The following is a 19,797-nucleotide window of genomic DNA, read 5'->3' on the forward strand; positions in this document are numbered from 1 at the left end:
ACGTGGGGACCATATACAGGCTAGGGGAACTCATATTAATGTTAAAAAAACTCAGAAAGTGAAAATTTCATGTCATGGGACCTTTAAGTATTTTCAAATAGTAGGTAGACAGACTTGATTATGTCATTTGGGGTGCTTCATGGGAGTGGGCGGAGTTAACGAGATCTTTTGATGCATTTTGCTCTCTAATTGGTGGAATTTTCTGTACTGGCATCATGGGTTTTGTACAGCATCACCACACATTTGGCTGTTAAACACAATTATTTTAAAGTCCCCCTGAGGTGAAAATCAAGCGTTTAATGTTGTTTATATGTCTATGTGGTGCTTTTAATATGCTTTAAGACAAACTATGTACAAATGCAGAGTATTTTCTCCTTAAAACTGCAGTGAACCAAAGACAGCCTCAAAAACACGGTTTGAAATCGCTGGTGTTTCTGACGTAACAAACTACGGTACCCTGTAACCAATCAGATCAATGTGTGATCATCAAGGATTGGATCTCTGAGCTGGTGTGAGTGAGTGGAGGCGGGGTAATTTGCATATTCATAGAACTGTGTATACTAAATGAGGCAAGGGTGTTACATTGAAGCTATTTTAAGGCATGTCGATTTTTTTTCAAGAAAACGTTTTAATATGTCATTTTGGAGATCAAAGATGAGTTTTAAGGGATCAAATTATTGACTACAGGGGGACTTGTTGACTAAGTTGAAATAACACAGGCTTACGTCTTCAACTGAAGCAAATACAATCGATTAACAACCTTGTAGCTTACAGTAAGGTTGTCTTTAAAAGTCATCGTAAAAAATTTTTTTCCTATGGAGTATTTACTTGACTGTTGTACTATATTATGTGTGGCTCAACCAGACATTGGTTGGCCGAATTAATCATTGTATTCACTACAGCGCCTTGGAATTCAAATGTGAGCAAATATAACATAAAAACATTACAACAACATTGTTTTTCTTGGTCAATATATGAATAAACAGGATGGTGTGTGGGCGTGCTACTACCATTGCAGCTCTGTACATTTTGTGTAAGGATCACAAGGGACACATGCATTCTGTAAACACTGAATGACAGACAACAGTATTAAGCATAATACTGACTGCATGGAAAATATAGTAGGTCATCGAGCAGGGGGCAGGGATACCCAGCTGTTGGCACGTCTCCTTCTGTTTAGATTCATTAGTGGTGTAATCTGCCTGCTCTGTAATCCCATAGCCGACAGCTGGGCACCGGGGCAGCCGGTGGAGAAAAGTTCAATCACACTTAAACACATATAGACAGCAGAAACATATACAGTATACACACAAGCTGCATGCTCACAGATGTGGCACATGCTCTTGATCACACAAACAAATGCACACACAGCCAACTAAGGTACAGCTGTTGAGTCTGTATGAGTCTGCCTAAAAAGGTCTTTACACTGCTTATGTCTGCACTTCATCTCTCTTGCTCGCTCTCGTCTGCAGGCTACATAAACTATTAAACCTGAGTGGAAGAGTATGATGCTGAACATGGCATGTTAAATTTACTGTGAGAACTGACTTTCCGCATCCCCTACTAGAGTGGAGACACCATTTCACACTCCCTCACACACACACACACACACACACACACACACACACACACACACACACACACACAGAGATACATATATGAGGACAAGGCTCCTTAAACACTCTTGAACACAGTCATTTCCCATTTACAACTTGATATTGTGCGCTGACAACGTCTAAAGCTAAACAAGTCCTCCAACAGCTCACAACAAAATATGATTTACACTACAGTTCAAAAGATTGGGGATGGTAACATTTATTAAAGGGGTCATATAATGCCATTTTTGTACAAGCTAATATGATTCTTTAGGGTCTAAATTAAAAGTTTGTAATATACTTTAATTAAAAATTCTCATTAGTATTGTAAGAAAACACTAATTTTACCTGGTCAAAAACAGCTCTGTTTTCAGCACGCCGTTTGAGTGCATGTGTCTTTAAATGATAATGAGCTTTGCTCACCCCGCCCCTCTGTTCTGTGCGTACACGTAACACAATAACACAATAACCATAACACGTTGTTCATTATAAACGTGGGATTATGAATTATATTGAGAACATCGTATATAGAAAACATGCCGTAATGTACCTGAGTGTAAACAGCCGCATTCATCGTGAAGCATGCTAGCGATTTGCAAAGATTAATATAAATATTAATATAAAGGTTAATAAAATGTTACACTCACTTCTTCTTCTGGAGGTTCAGCAGGAACACGAATAGTTGGTACCGATCCTTTTTTCAGGAGCAGCTTCTTAGCAAAACCAGCTTTAAACTGACCCTCGTTTGTAAAGCAGTCTGGTGTGTGAAATGATTCGCGCAAACATGAAAGCATTGACGTTGATCGTGGGGAATATTCCCTTCGAAAACAAACTCAGCCACTGCGTCTTCAGCGGTTCGGATTTAGGAACATCAAAATGACTGCTGTGTTCCTTATTGCACCCAAGAACACCACAATCGCTTAGACGCCATTCTGCTCATAGACAGTGCTCCAGCGTATCAACAATGACCGCGCCGGTCCGCGCAGACTATGATTGACAGCTCGCTCACGAGCGAGGGCGGGTCTGTGTTGAAACGCTGCTCAAAATCGAACGGCTTGATTTGAGATGGGGGAAAACATATAAGAAGATAAAAAAAAAACATTGGATGGATTTTTATCATTTTATGATGGTTGTGTACAGGCACTGCCAACACACATTTCAGTACAATCAACTTGTAAAAGTGCATGTACCATTATATGACCCCTTTAATGTTTTTTAAAGAAGTGCTCACCAAGGCTACATTTATTTGATCAAAAATACAATAAAAACAGTGATATTGTAATATTATCACAATTTAAAATAGCTGCTTTCTATTTTGATATAATTTAAAATGTAGTTTATTTCTGTTGGGAGAAGTTACTTTTAAGTAATGCATTACATATTGAGTTACTCCCTATAAAAGTAACTAATTGTGTTCCTTCCTTTTTATGGAAAGTAATGAGTTATGTTACTTTTGCGTTACTCTTTCTCACCTGGGCTGGGATTGCTTGTTTTTTTGTTGTCATTTTTTTTTTTTAAATTTAGGCTATAACAAATAAAAAAGAAAAATCTGTTTTTGCCAAATGTAAAGGCCCTTTCACACCATAAGTGAAATGACACAGTAGAATAAAGTTTTTACTTCAGGAATAAAACAAAAAAACTGAAACTGTAATGTGTATCTAAAGTCATTTTTGCTTATGTGGTTTAATTGGATCATCAAAGGTCAGGAGCAAAGACATTGAGACAGTGAGATTAATTACATAAAGTATATTTGTCTAATTCAACATGTTTAATACTGCAGGTTTGTGTAATGTTCTGAGTTTGCATTTCACTGGTTTTATTCATTTTGAGGAATACTGAATCTGTTTTTGTGCAAGTGAGATGAGAAAATGCCTGCTCACATTTAGTCTAGAACTACAATTATCATGTCCACACAGCGCACACAACGCCTCTGCACTTACTCACGATTTCTCTCAGTCTATGGGGAAGCAAAGTAGCTTGTGTTAGTTATTTGAAAAAGTAACTCAGATATTTTGTTATAAATTTAAAAGTAATGCATTACTTTACATGTTACTTGAAAAAGTAATCTGATTACGTAACTCATGTTGCGTTACCCACAACACTGGTTATGGAAAGCTGATTTTTCAGCATCATTACTCCAGTCTTCAGTATCACATGATCCTTCATTTTAATATGATGATTTGATACTCAAGAAACATCTCCTATTATTATCATCAATTTTGAAATTATTGTTTCTTAAGTAAATGAAATATAAATATTTTGTAACACTATGTCTTTACTGTCAGTTTTGGTTAATTTATTGCATCCTGCTGAACAAAAGTATTAACTTACAGTATTTCTTTAAAAAATAAAGAATTCCTTTTATGGAACTCAAACATTTTTGATTAATGTTTTGGCCAATATAATGAAAGTTAATGAGGACTGAGGCTAACAAGCTCCCAAAAAAAAAAGTGTGAAAAAAAATAATAATGCCTTTGATCACAAAAATATCCAAAAAGTAAAAAACAAACAAAGTATTGCATAAAAAAGTGGTCCATGCAACTATATTCCAAGTCTTCTAAAGCCATTGCGTTTATTGATCAGTTCACAGATCAGGACATTTGTGTCCCACAGAAAAAAAGAAAGCCATACTGGTTTGGAAAAACATGAAAGTGAGAAAATGGGTGAACTAATACATGAAACTGACATAGAATGTCAGAATTAACAATCCAAGTTAAATACACTTCATCAAACCAAAATACAACAAAATAAATACAAGTTTTTTCTAATACAGAATAATTGTATTTTTATATCTCTATTCTCTAGAAAGGGGAAAAAATATTGGTTATCTGTATTTAGGAAAGATGTGTTGGCATCTGCAAAGATGTGTTTGAAAAGGTCTTGACAAAAAAACTTGCAGTATTTATTTGCAGCCCCATATGAGTAATACCTTGCTAACCTTGCTAGGCTAATTGTTTAATTAAAAAACAAATGCAACGCTGCATCTTGACTCGATTCAAAGGGGTCAGCTCTATGTTCCCACAGCCCTATGTTCCCACGGCCCTATGTTCCCACATTTCTACGATTTTTTTTTTTTTTTTACGATTTGTCTAAACCCCAGTTACAGGTAGGTTTAGGGGTGGGGTCAGGGGTAGGCCATTTGTGGGAACATAGGGCTGTGGGAACATAGACATGCTCCCGATTCAAATACTACTGTATAGGCCTACATATCCTTAACAGGCTTTGTCTCCAACCTCACAACAATACATAGTCAAATCACAAAATTGGTCTATTATTAATGCATTTATTATACATTATAGATCAAACTGTAGAGGGTGGTGATTGCAAGGTCATGGGTTTGAGTCAGGGAAGGCATGAATTGATGAAATGTATACCTTGAATGCAATATACATGGTCAGAATTATGGGCACCCTTGGTAAATGAACAAAGAAGCCTGTGAAAATAAATCTGCATTGTTAATCCTTTTGATCAGACTATTAAATGATGTCTCAAATTTAGTTAATGTCATACATTAACATCAAATGTGCTCAGAATCAGATTATATAATATTTTGGGATTTTAAAGTGTGCATACAGTACGTGAATGTTTTTTGGCCTAGTATTGCCCACAACATCTTGCACAACAAAAGAGGCTCTGTTCCAAAACCTACTGAGCTGCCTCACTGCCTACTGTGAAACTGTTTCTAAAGCAGCATCCAAGCTGAGATGTGACTGATTTGTAATGCTCTGCATAGGGAGGAACACTGTACACCACACAAAAAAGCAAAGTAGAAATCACAATTGATTTCAATGGAGTTTGACATTAGCATTTTGCTAAGCTAAAATGTTAGAGCATCATTTTTTTACACACTTTTATTGAACTATTCAGTAATTAATACTTTTCAGTATATTTTTTCACATGTATTATTCAGTTTTTCAGAATGCATTGCAATTCATTGCGTTCTCTTTCAACCGTTTCAATTGCAGAAACCAGTTACAGATTGCATGAATCTTAAAGTTATGCAATAATGAATTTAGCTACATGCTAAGATAGATAGCTAGATAGTCCATAGAAACAAGATGCAATTTTATTGCACGCATGTCTGTCATACATACTCAGCAGTACTTTTCCATCATCAGCAAAGTACTTGTCATGCATAATATAACTATGCAAATTGGGATGCAGCTAATTATTAAACTTGATCGACCATGCTGTTTCAAAATTAAACTCTGAAGCACCTAAACACATCCATGATGTATTCCTACAGCGTTTGAGACGGTTTCTTTATTTTGCACAAAACAAAAAAACAGACTAGTGTTCATAAAATAGAAAATGCTGGATTGCAGTTTTAGCCAACACTACCAGAGACCGTTGCAAGCTTTGTGGATACTGACAGCTTTGTAACATCTAAGACGTCAGATGAAAGCACATGAAATTATCCACTGCATACAAAGTCCTGTATCCATATTTCATAAGCATGCCATGCATGCATTGTTTCCTGCATGTTTTATGAGTGAGTACACTGGGGTACGTATTGTATAGGTCTAAGCATGCATGTGATGCAGACTAACTCTGTGTGCATTTTACTTCAACAAAAGAATCACGATTAAAACACAGAGCAGGAAAGTCACCCATACAACCTGACGAGAGGGTTGTGATATGAAGCTTGTGAATTTCCCATGTTACAGGATCAGGGTGTATCCACATAAACAGTTACACAACGCTCATAGAAGAACCAGGAAATAGCCAGCTCTTTGCAATTACTAAATGAAACCAATCCTGCTAAAAAGTTGCCAAATGGCCCCACAGGATCGAATCCTGCCAAGGACTCCAAGAACAGTGACAAGGCCAGTAAAGCTACGTTTATGGCCCTTACAGTCCTGGGAAGTCCGAAACAATGGCTGGCTCTGGCTGAGGTTTGGTGTTAGTATGAACTATTGTGTAAGTCTAAGCTGTGAGATCAGAAACTGGTCCCAGTCCAATAACACTGGCCCGTGATCTCATATAACCCAATTTTATAGGTGCCCGGCTATTCAGGGGAATGTAGGTTTGAATGAGGCAAGGGGGCTATTTTCAGAAGAGTTGCTTTTTGCTTAGAAATACCACCACAAATGGACTACAAGACTAAAAAAATATTACTTGTAACATCTCATCAAATATCAAATTCATGAAAATCAACTACAAAAAAAAAGAGAGAAAAATCTTGGTGAGCAGAAGAGATGAACAGCCTTAATATTCTAAGATGAATCACATTCCAACAAATATCTAAAAATAATCTCTAAAACACTTGTGTAAATCACACTCTCGCTAAAGCCTGTGATTCAAAGCAGAAACGTGTAATGTGATCAGACAGTCTGCTAGCGTCTGATAATATCTTTTAATGGCAGATGGCTTTGAAATATTACATAGATATACAACAATGGTATGTGGTGGGCCTCTGAAATGAAGTCCCATGGGTTTGGCTTTTTTTAGTCCAATGTACATTCATGTTCCATTTCATAATTTTCCATTTTCACAAACAGTTTTTAGGTTAACGGCATGTGGAATAGAATCTACCTTACATTATCAACAATCATGTATCAATCAATATTTTTATGTTTATATTATGGGATAGTTTACCCAAAAATTTACTCACCCTCATTTCGTTCCAAACCCAAAAGATTTTGTTTAATCTTTGAAACACAAATTAAGATATTTTAATGACACCTGGGAGGTTTCTGTTCCTCCATTGAAAGTTCATAACCAAAACTGAGAAGACCCAAAAAGGTCATAAAGGTGTCATAAAACAAATTTACATCTATTATTATCTATTACATCTACTATTATTTACATCTATTAACACACATACATAGTACACATCACATATGGCAAACACAGAAGCTCAAATGTTCACGTTCAAGTGTGAAACAGGCACAAGATTCCGTGTTTACCATATGTGAAATACACTGTATGTGTTTTTATGTGAATAAAATCTTAAATTAAAGTCACCATGAAATCAAAATGGACAATTCTTATATTGCAATGTTTGTTGTACATATATTCATGTGCCCCTTGTTTTCTTAAATCCAAGTAACTTTCCCTCCCTCTTGCAGCAACATCTCGAAGGCTAACAACCTGTCACTTACAGTACATGAGATTGACCAATAGCAAACCACAACCATCTAATCAATTCCCCATGGACAAAAACAAGTCCCACCCTACATTTTTTCTTATTCCAGAAGTCATTTCCCTTTTATATACGTCACAATAGGAGAGAAACATCTGTTTCAATGCGACTTTAAATTCAAACCAAGTCACGAGAAGTATTTTTGGATTATATCCATCAGGGCAAACTCAGAGGCACTTTTTTATTAGACTACTTTTACTTCCTGTCATTTTCTCATCCCTGCACCAATTGAGACGTTTTCTGTAGAAAATCTTGATGGGACTTCAAGATTGGGACTCCCGTCAAGATTTTCTACAGAAAACGTTTCAATTGATGCAGTGATGACAAATGACAGGAAGTAAAAGTATTTTAATAAAAAAAGTGCCACTGAGTTTGCCCTGATGGATATAATCCAAAAATACTTCTGAAATTGATTTCATTGTGTCCTGGCCAACATAATCACTGAATGTACCTATTCTGCTCAGAGAACTCCAGTCCTGAGCAGGAATCTTGGCAACAGTTGCTACAGCAACCCCTCTGGCCCTCATTCAGGAGAATGGCCTGCTGAGGATGAAGTGTGTGGCGGTAAGTTTGCCTCTCTGAAGACCAAATTTTAAGCACAGTCATCTTCTGAGTGGAACGTGTTGAAAGCAACTCTTGCATCTTGTAAAATCCATATGTTCGGGGATTACAGTAAGCTAAATCATAATAACACAAGATAGGTTGTGGTTTTGATCTAGTTGCACTTTTTAAAATCAGTGCTCAGTGAAATATGTTCATCTTTTTATCTTATAACTCCAGTAACTCTAGTAATTATTTACTGTGCTGTTCATTTTCCCGTAGTTCAATTTCTTTTCAATGAAGTATGTTCAATGTTCAATGTCCAACATTGTTATATGACCCCAAGGTCACGTCATTATCAAGTTCCAACAGATTTCCCGGAAGACGACATCTTATCTCCGCTAATTTTCATACTTGTGTACTATTGCACTCTTGGAAGAGGAGACACGCTTTCTAGTTCAATGTGTGATGACACATCCAGAGGAAGCTGCATGACAAGTTTCCAAGTTCAAGTTCCCAAGTTTTTTTCTGGTTGACTGGCCACAACCTCAACAATGTGTCTCCACAGAACACATTCACAAGCAAAACATCCTGGATTTCATTCCAAAATAAAAGAAAACTTTTACAATTACTCATTTACTGAGGTCACTTAGTCAACAAGATTAGACATGGTGTGATTAGTGGACATTTCTATGTAAACAGACAAAATTTTCATTTAGCAGATGAAAAAATCCCATGGACTTCAATTGAGCAATATCCAGAAACCCAAGTATTATAGAGCAGTGTTCTTCAACCCTGCTCCTGAAGGACCCCCAACACTGCACGTTTTCTTTGTCTCCCTAATCAAACACACCTGATTCAACTCATAAGATCATTAACCCATGTGATGATGAGCTGATGAATTGAATCAGGTGTGTTTGATTAGGGAGACAAAGAAAACGTGCAGTGTTGGGGGTCCTTCAGGAGCAGGGTTGAAGAACACTGTTATAGATAATAGGATGTGGGCTCTTTTTGACTCAGTCCAGTAAGCAACCACCTTGAAACACCCTAGCCACGACCATAAACTCCCTAATGCATGCTAAAGACTGTGAGATTTCGGCAATCTTGTAAGATCATTACAAATCACACTGTACAACATGGATCAAATAAACTTGGGTACAACATGTATGTAGAGTAGACTGAACGATGATGACACCTATTGAACCGACACAAGTTAGGTAAAGAAGAATACAACATCATTAGCATGCGCAAGTGGTAAACAAATAGACCAAGATAAATCGCACTTTGGCAATTGTGTTTTTTATGTGCGCTGAAAAAAAGAAGAGGATTGAAAGAGGAGAATATGGATGCGGTCATGGCTAGGGAAAAGAGGCTAACTTGGCTTGCCAATCTTACAAATGGAGCTTGAGGTGAGTAGTTTTGTTTTAGAGCCATTTTATGTTGCCTTTTTATTGGCTAGTCAGTAGATGAAGGTCACAGCAGCAAACACACTGTGAGATGATCATGCTAAATTTCTGACACTGTCAGAAAATGATCACAGGCTATCTTTGGCTGCAACAACGGAAAAATGGAAAAATGTTTCAGATATTGCAGGATAGCATAAATATTTAACTTATAACCGTAAGTCATGTAATTTACCAATATACTTGAAGTACCAAAATCTGCTTTTTACCTTAAAATGTACTGATCACCACCATGATAATACAGTTGGTACAACAGTAAGTCACATGATGAATCAGAGTTCAGCTTAAGTGGTCTGTCTACAAAACATGGCCAATACTCGCACATGGTCAAATACCGTCAGGGTAACACATAACACTAAAATAACGCAATAAACATTAACTAAATAACGTAAAATATTGCACAAAACATTCTAATGAACATTACTGATAACAAAAATGAAACAAATTATTTATATTATTAATTATATGTTATTTCTTGCAAAATTATTTATATAAAATATTATTAGCCTATATGTGATGTGTCACATGCTTCTGGCAATGCTTTATGTGATGTGTCACATGCTTCTTTTACTTACATAAATTTGACAGTATTTTACAGTAAAATGACATACAATGCTATGTTAAACCATTTTACTGTAACGTAGTGTCCTGATCCCAGCCTGTCCCCTGTCTTGTGTGGACTTTTATGTAATTTCCTGTTCTGTGCCATTTTTTGTAGTCCTTTTGTTGATTGGTACCCCATTCATTAGACTTGATTGTTCCCAGGTGTGTCTTATGCTGTTAGCCTTTGTGTATTTAAACCCCTGTGTTTCCTGTGTTCTTTGTCAGGTCTTGTCCTGCTGCATGTTGGTGCGACTCAGTTTTGTTCCTGAAGATTTATTCTGTTCTGTTCCTGGTTCCTGACTATGTGTTTTTATTAATGAGTTCTCCATCATTACAGGTAGCTTGCAAATCAACCAATCAACAGTTTTTTTACTGTATCATTGTAAAGAATTACAAAAACGTTTTCAAGTGCAGCTATTACATTTTCACAGTTTTTAAACTGAATGAGTTTCCAACAGGAAATGGAAATACTCTTTATCTATGAACTTTGAATGTATGAACATAATATAAGAGCAGTCTTAAATTCAACAGATGTTTGCTTCACAGTACAAAATATGTTTCTTTAAAGGTCCCATATTGTCAAAACTGAAATTTACTGGCTTTTTTCATGATAACAGATGTCTAGGGGCTATGAATAAGTTTCAAAACAGTCAATCCACAGATGAATGCCCACAGCCTGCATAAAGTAGCTGTGCCTTTTCACGAGCCGTTGTGACTTCTGTATAAATGTGATGTCAGAACTACTCAGTCATCGCCTTCAGTCCCACCCCCACCAATGATGCGTCACTCAGAAAACAACAGGCCAATCAGAAGAGAGGCTCATGAATATTAAGTAGACAGGCCAAAATCGACCTGTTCTTGGCATAGCTCCTGAGAAAGGAGCTGTAAAAATATATTGAGATGGTTTTTGGTACTTATACCTCAAATATATATTCTTAAGGACATCAAAACCTAAAATAAAACTTCAGAAAGGTGTACAATATGGGACCTTTAAAATCGGGGTGTTGGAGCTAAGAATTTATTTCACAATGATCTGTGAACATTTGTTCTCTGGCAAATCTCAAACTTTAAATGTCAAAAGACTCTATGGGTCAGTTATTTTCTTCAAAAAGTAAGTTATGCAAAGCATAAACCACCAGAAGCATAATAGCCATTTAAAGGATTAGGAATCATTACATAATCATTGCATTGAGAGATACATATCGTCCTCACACATGACCACACATATACATCTAGGCTTACGAGTCCTATGATACTTTCTAAAAATATATTTTCGACTATGATTTCATTGGCCTATATTATCAGAAAGGAGACTGTGGTTTTATCACATTACAGACAAGCGTAACATTTTGGCCATAGCCTAAGCAAGAGAAACCCACAAGCTAAGCAGCTTAAAATGATTCTAGCTATAATACACAAGGGACCTTCTTGGTTTTTAGGCCAACTCTCTGTCAACTCCAGTTACTCTGGTCATTGACCATATTCAATTACTTTTGAAATAAATCAACTTAATCAACTTACATAATTCCAAATAGCACCTATTTTTATTTTTTTTGCATTATGTTAATCTATCTATCTATCTATCTATCTATCTATCTATCTATCTATCTATCTATCTATCTATCTATCTATCTATCTATCTATCTATCTATCTATCTATCTATCTATCTATCTATCTATCTATCTATCTATCTATCTATCTATCTATCTATACAGTATATATAATCTATCTTCAACCCAATCTCACGGAAAAACAAAGTGGCGATTTCGTATAAAACCGTACAATGTGAATAATACAAAAATGAAAGATTTTTAGAAAAAATTAACCATGAAGGACCACTGACCCTTTCCGTAAAAACATACCTGTCATACCTGTAAACAGATCCTTACAAAAAACATACAATGAGGTTGTATACGGATTTTTGGCTAAAAAATTAGCCAATTTGCCAAAATATAAAATTGTTACAAATTGTGTTGACATATCTCTCTCTCTCTCTCTCTCTCTCTCTCTATATATATATATATATATATATATATATCTTTATCTGACTCTGTATCTATCTCTCTATCTATCTATCTATCTATCTAATCAATTTGACTCATGTAAGAGGTAATGAGATTATTAATGTTCATAAACCAACATACAGTCTCTGTTTCATTCTGCCCCCCTCTTACACCTCAAACAAGATGAGCATCTGCAGGGATGCTGTGCATGAACGAGACGCTCGTCCCCACACAGTGATTGTGATCTCCCACATTGGCACAGCGGTGTCTGTCTCTACTGCCCTCTCAGTGTCTGACATCCTTGAGGACAAGGGACATCCTGATTCCCAGACGACCAATCCTGTGCATGATTATCCCACCCAGTGTGATCATGCTAATCCGATGAAGAGACCAGAAATACAGGCACTATTAGACTATGTTGGATAACAGCACACGTGCCGGAGAATCTCCATCATAGGAGGAATCACAGGGTGAAGACAAACAGAATTGCTCTGTGCACACACCTCTTGCTAAATGAGATATCAGAGAGACAGACTGACAGTATAGTCTTGAGGGCTACTGATCAACTTTAAGCTTTTGAGTCAAAAGTCCTATTACACGAATGTCTGATTCTAGCAGTGGTTTTGTATGTTGCTTTGAAACCGAAATTGTCTTCAATTAAAATGAGTTTCTTACTCAGCATTTTTTGTCTTGTTTTCCAGGACAAACATCTACTGTAAGCATTCTTAAATTGAGATACATTTACTTAATAAGCAAAACGACATAAGATAAAATGTATTTTTCTGAAAAGTATATCAAAATTAAGCGAGTTTATGCTTAAAACAAGAAAAAATATCTGTCTTTTGAAGTTTTTGAATTAAGTTTATTTTTTTTAACCAATGGCAGATATGTTTTTCTTGTTTTAAGTATAAACTCAATTAATTTCGACACATTTTTTCAGGATTATATTTATATTATTTTATCAATAAAAAAACTTAATATCTCAAGTCAATTTGCTTCTCAAGTAAATGTATTTTGGCTTGATTGTAGCATTTGAAACATGCATTTTCTGTAAAGCATGCTTCAGGTGAAAAGCACCATTTATACATGAAATTGAAATTACTTAAAAGCAAAACAAGACTAGAATACTAAGACATGAACATTTTTGTGAATTCTATCTTCTCGACTAAAATTCCAATATAACTTTTTTAGTTCTTTTTGGTTCTCATTGTGACAATTTTGCTCGAATCATTTCAACTGCAAATGGGCCATACAATCACTGTATATTTGTACCTGTCCAACAACTGATCAATAGCAAGACTTTGAGGCATGTATAAATATATAAGTCCACTCTGAGAAATATTCACAGGGGAAAAAAGTGTGACAACTAGCCCCAGAGTCCCCTGTATTCTACACAAACACTCATCCACATATGGTCAGCCAGCTCTGATCATATAATAATTATCTAAATTGTAAAATGACAAAAGTATTGGCATGATGTGCAGACATTGATGTAATACAGTGTATGGAGTTCACATAAACAAACCCTGTCTGTGACACATAAGGTTAGATGTGAACAAACACATAACATTTGTATTCAGAAAACAGCATGTGCACACCATGTATGAGGGCATTAGCACGCATGACATACATATGCATGTGCACATTCCAACACACAGCTTTGCATATAGAGAACATACATTACTGGCTTATGTTGTCAGGCAAACCAGAAGTGGGTCAGTTTTAAGGGTTACAGTTCATGCTCTGGTAAGTGTCTAGTAAATAAAAGTGAATAAAATCACTGAACCACTACTGGTGGAGGTGTCAGGGTTGACATTAGCAAGGGGTTGGCTGGACGCAGAAGAGTAGATGCCCTTCTTTACTCTCTCCAAGCCAGAAAACGCTTCCCATTCTCACATTAAAGAGCCTTTCTGTTTCTCGCGTAAAGGAAGTACAGTACCAAGGGCGTAACTTTGGGTCTACCATTGGGGGGGTTAAACTCGCTGCATATTTATTAATTTATTTATTGAATAATTTTCTTGTGTAAAAGGTAATTTGCCGTTCCTGTTTTAGAAATACATTGTGATACTTTTACTGATTTAGGCTACTTAACGTAAATGCAGTTGTTCACTTGACTATTTATGCCATAATGACACAGTGTTTAAGCACTAGCCAGCAGTGGCAGCTTCCAATTAATTGATTTTTTGTGTGTTCAATATCTTATAAAAAAAAAAAAAAAAAAAAAAAAAACTTAAAGATTAATCAATTGCATCACTGTATTGGCACCTACATGCAGCAAATGTATTATGCACAATTCAACTCTCAATATTACAATATAGGGTGGCACACTGGAGTGCAGCTTGCACCTTTATTCTGAACAGATTTCACATATTGGTGGGCATCACCAAAACTCACCATCCACTAACAAAATCTTTAAGTTTATCTGTTAAAATGTATTTTATTAACATCACATTTTAAAAACTTAACATCAAATAACAGCATTAAAAACTTTCAAAGAGAGAAAATGAAAGTGCAATTATATTATCACTTTGCATGAAATAAGACTCAAAAGTAGATAAAAAAAATTGTGTTTGCATTTAGCCTCTGATAACATCAAATTCAGAAACTGGGAAAGTGTGGACTAGTTGTGCTTTGATTCATTTTGTCACTTTGCAAACTGCAAAAAGAACAAAAAAAATATAAAAAAATAAAAATAATGATAATAATCTCAAATTGAGCCGGAGGTGGTAAATTCCTAATAATTTACGTATTTTTGTTTTTAGGTATTTTAAGATAACTTACCTAAAATACGTTGCGCATACAACTAACGCGATCGTTATAAAGGTGTTTAAACAACAAAACACATCCACTTGCACATATTTGACAATCGGAATATCAGATATATCCTGCTATAGCTAACAAATTTGTGAAATTTTGAATAAAAAGAAATAAAAGCAGATCATCAGTCATTCATTCAGCGCTATTGTGGCTGCGGTGTGACAAGCAATGAATGACGCGTCTCCATGGGAACCATAAAGTGATAGCCTAGCTACTACTTTTAAACTTACGTGTAAAAAGGTTCAGCAAGGCTTACATTTAAATGTGTCTTTGTTTTGTTTTGAGTGTATGGTCAATAAATAAAGGAATTAAAAAGATGGGCACAAAACCTGTTTGTCGCGCCCCATTTGTCATGTCTCTATTCCCCCCCAGCAGTGGGCCGCGCACGCGCCCGCGCCTCACACTTTGAGAAACGCACCTCCGTTTGGTCAGGATTTTTCCTCTTTTTGGCTGGTGTCGACCATAGACTGTAAAAAATGGTGTCGACCAACAATGAAAAATCGTTGTCTGGCTGCCTTTCAGTGTCCTTTTTCATCTTTCCATCCGTTAGCATGCACCGTCAGCTTTCTCCAACCATTCATCCCAGCGACTGCGCAATATAGTGAACAAACTTGGTAGAGAAAGCGGGTTGGGTAATACCAAGTAGTCGGCGGTGCGGTGGGCGGGAAGTACATTACAGATTATTTAAAATATGATACTATCTTTCTTGCTGGCAAATGAAATAAAGAAAACGAACAAAAGTATTCATTCGGAATATTTCATATTTATTTTAATTTGGGGGGGGGGGGCGGGATGGGTTATATTAGCTGGATCAGATTTTTGGGGGGGTCATAACCCCCGTAACCCCCGTGCAAATTACGCGCATGTACAGTACTGAGACTATATGCTGTTTGTGTGAATCAACAGGCTTCAGGCTCTGAAACATGAATCAATGTCACGACCGACAAAAGGCTGAGCCACTCCCGCGCCCGCCGCGGCGCCGCGCTGCGCGATCCCCGGCGCGTCCGGAGGTGATAGTAACGTAATTAGAGAATGTGTTGAAGGTGTGAGGAAAAAGTGACAGGTGGAGAAGTATCCTATTTACCGGGGGATTCCGTGCTCTTGTGCACAATAACCCAGACACACAATATAAGGGCGTTGAACGTGCCAATAAAAAGCAATGCTATATGAACATCACACTCTGGCTTTGGAGGAATATGGCAGGTTTATCACACATATGCATTGCAGGCTCTACACTGAATGCAATGTGATATATGTAAAGCGTGTGATGCATATCCAAACCTCTAAATGATGCCATTCAGACAGCTTCTATCCTGTTTAACTCAGTAATGCAACCTCAAGGTGTATGCACGGATGGTGAGTAAAATAAAAGAAACTCATTGACATCCATTGTAACAAAAGCATATAATAAAACTACCTGTTTTGAAAAAAGGCTCCGTGTCTGCATCGTTCGGTCCTTCCTCAGCCGCCTCGGCAGAATTCATCATTGCAGATTATGTTTCCACGGATGATGATTATGATGATGGTCAGATTTTACACCTACGGATCTTTATAATCTATGTGTGAAGAACACTAGAGCGCGTGGCCGTCTCCATTGGTGAACGCTCGTAGTAGTGAATGATGATGATGATGATGATGATGATGCCGGAGGTTCTGCGCTCAGCGATACTTTATCCAGCGCTCCACCGGGCGCTATTGTTTAAAGCCTCCCCGCCTCTGCAAGACAACTGCTGGCTGGGGGAACCCCAATAGAGAGAGAGAGAGAGAGAGAGAGAGAGAGAGAGTCGTAAAAAAAGCGCGTGCAATGTTAATGCAGGTCTTTTAAAATCCCTTATTCATTCGTTCCTCCTCCACCCGTAGTATATTCCTCCATTCGTTCGATCTCTCGCACAACCCAGTGGATATAATGGCAGCGCTCCCCTACACTGACCGAACGAACCGCAATTTGCCTCCCACTATTACAGATGAAACAATGCAGCTAATGCAACGACTGTTGTAACGTTAGATATTTATTTAGCCTATACAATCGTTCGCGCGAGGGAGGTTCTTTATTGTGGTGCAGCCTGTCTGGAGAACTGGACCAATCTATGCTCCTGATGCGCTCAAGCGCTTCCTAATAATGGGGTGTGTGTATTTTTCAAGAGGCCGGAGAACCCCTACCATCACCATACGGTCCTTTTTAAGGGATGCTTACTTATTAGAACCAACGAATCGCTGTCTGTTAGGACGCTTTTATCATTGAAACCTCCTTTATATTAAAACTTATTTGGAGTTCTTACCTTATTTCTTCGCTGAATATCAACTAATATTATTTAAAAATAATATTGACCATATTATTAGTATCAGTACAACAGGATGCTTTGCTTTATATATAATATTTGGCATAATAATGGATATTTTAAATATTAATTTAATAATAATTAATATCAAATCAGTTGTATTTTTTTTTTAAAACGCTAGTTTATTTGTACTTTTAGGTAACAAACGAAAATGGTTGCAAAAAAAGAAACCAAAACTGGTCTGGAATAAATATATGAGTGGGGCGGAGCCACAGATGTCCCCTCTCAGATCAAAGCGAGCGCGTTCTGAAATCACGCTCCAGCTCGAACTCCACTCCACGTTTTCCACTTCCCACTCTCTGCTAGCTGATGAGAGAAACCCTACTCCAAACGCGTGTAGCCTTCGTGAAGTTCGTGCTATAACTTTTAGAAACCATAGAAAGGCAAAACCGCACAACTCCGCTTAAAATTAACAAAATCACAACGCTAAAAAAAGCGTTGTGATTCCCAATTCGCAAACAAACACGCAATTAAACGTCCGAGTGATGTCAGCGTTCCTGGAATGACAGCCAGCCAATCAAATTAGAGGACCGAACTAACCTGTCTGCCTATGGTAAATAAATAAATAAATAAAAAGATTAGTAATGATTAGTAAAGTAGCGCATTATTGTAGGCTATTTTGTTAGAGATTCTCAGTATGGTCTAAGTATTTTTTTGTGTGTGTGTGAGAATTTGCAGCACTACTGTCAATCACCACACCCCCCTTATGAATGAGAATGTTTATTTAGAAATCAAAAGTATGCTTGAACGTGGGTACAATTGTGTTGTTTCTGGAAGTTAAATAGCCCTGTCGACTCTAACCAGGAAATTTAGTCCTTCCTGTGATTCAGATTTTGCACATGGGTGAATTTAACATCTGCGAAAACAAAGAATTGTATACTTAATGATTGTGTTACCACAGTATGACTTGCAGATTACGATAACATTAAAATGATTAAGCATTCTAGTGCATAACTTAAATTCAATGACTGAGAAATGTTTTCTTAGAGAGAGATTGAGGCTAGAAAAAGGATGGTGAAATGCCGCCCTCTTGAGGAAATGTGGTGTCATAGAGGCCTCAGCTTCTTAGATGCTAATATACAAAGGCTAGTTATTCAGTATTTTGTCTGAAACAGCCATTGAATTCAACAAAGCAAGCACGCAGTGTTTTAGTAGAAAGACTTTATTTCTATAAATTTGCTGCTTATTTAAATGAACCTGATTGTTGATTGTTTATTCTTGTTGGTCTTAACTTCCATAATGTCTCTTGCACCAAAGCAAAATCCTAATCAAATCCTAGCTGGAGAACATGAGTGGGCAGCACTGTGAGGATCAAAACGAACAGCTTCACATCACTTTATGTAGATTTATTTAACCTGCTGAGAAAGCAGAATACAAATCTATACAAGTCATCAAACATTCATAAGGAAGAATACAAATTCTTGAGGTACTTTAGAGCACTGGTCCAGGGAAACCACTGCGCACCATATCTGATTTTGTGAATCTCAAACCTGAACAGTTCACTGCTGTGGATGCACAGGTGATCATTGACAGAATTTATGGTTTACATAAAATTCAATAATTTGGTTGAAGTGATGATTGTCTGCAAAATGCTATTGTTGTTAATTGCTTTTGTTTTTATAAAGACGTTCAGAAAATGAACAACGATCAGCTCACCTGCATGTTTGGCATTTGAGATGTTCTTTGACCTCTGACCTGTACATCTCTCTGCCAGAAGTGGACAGAGGTTTTACAGACTCGGGAATCGGCATGACATGGCACTCTTTTACCTGGATGCATAAATGGGAATTAAATAATTTTTCATTTCAGATATCTGTTTCTTTTTTTAATATAGGCTATCTCTAATTTTAAACAAAAAAGTGTATTTTACAAATTTCAACGATATAGATAACAGATTATAAACAAGCTAATATGCAAACGTAGCCTAACCCTGACTCAATATTTTTGTCCACATAAATCGATTTATCTCTAATTTCTTTCATCACAGGAAGGCATATGGCATGATGAGGTGTCTGATTTCATCAGTAGTCCTAAGTGTGTTTGGGATGAGCACATAATGGGAAAACGAGAGGAAGAGAACAGACTGAAACCTCATCTACCCATTTCCTAGGAGCCTTGAAACACCCCAGTCAAAAAATAGCATTCAGGGTTTTTATCTTTCTTGCTCTGACTCAAGACTGGTTGTAATGTAGGGTATTCAGCACTCGATCTGCTCTGATATGTGGTCAGCAGTATCAGATAAACAAAAACTGTAGACCACTTATTGTGACTGATTTAATTTCAGTAGAACT

The 19,797-nt window shown here is 36.8% G+C and overlaps 1 protein-coding gene across 2 annotated transcripts in view; it reads right to left on the minus strand.

Moving 5' to 3' along the window:
- The window catches only part of kalrnb (kalirin RhoGEF kinase b), an 86,623-nt gene extending 67,351 nt beyond the window's left edge, over positions 1–19,272 (minus strand). The window contains exons 1-2 of one of the 2 annotated variants that reach the window (XM_081380273.1): positions 19,163–19,272; positions 16,585–16,901 (exon numbers count right to left, since the gene is read on the minus strand). In XM_081380273.1, coding sequence (XP_081236399.1) covers positions 16,585–16,654 — 70 coding nt within the window. In that variant the 5' untranslated portion in view covers positions 16,655–16,901; positions 19,163–19,272. The remainder of the gene's footprint in view (positions 1–16,584; positions 16,902–19,162) is intronic. The other variant, XM_081380274.1, reaches the window with a different exon arrangement.
- Between the last annotated feature and the right edge of the window lie 525 nt (positions 19,273–19,797).

This window comes from Scardinius erythrophthalmus, assembly GCF_964197995.2.
Source record: "Scardinius erythrophthalmus genome assembly, chromosome: 12".
In the NCBI taxonomy this organism is placed as follows: Eukaryota; Metazoa; Chordata; class Actinopteri; order Cypriniformes; family Leuciscidae; genus Scardinius; species Scardinius erythrophthalmus.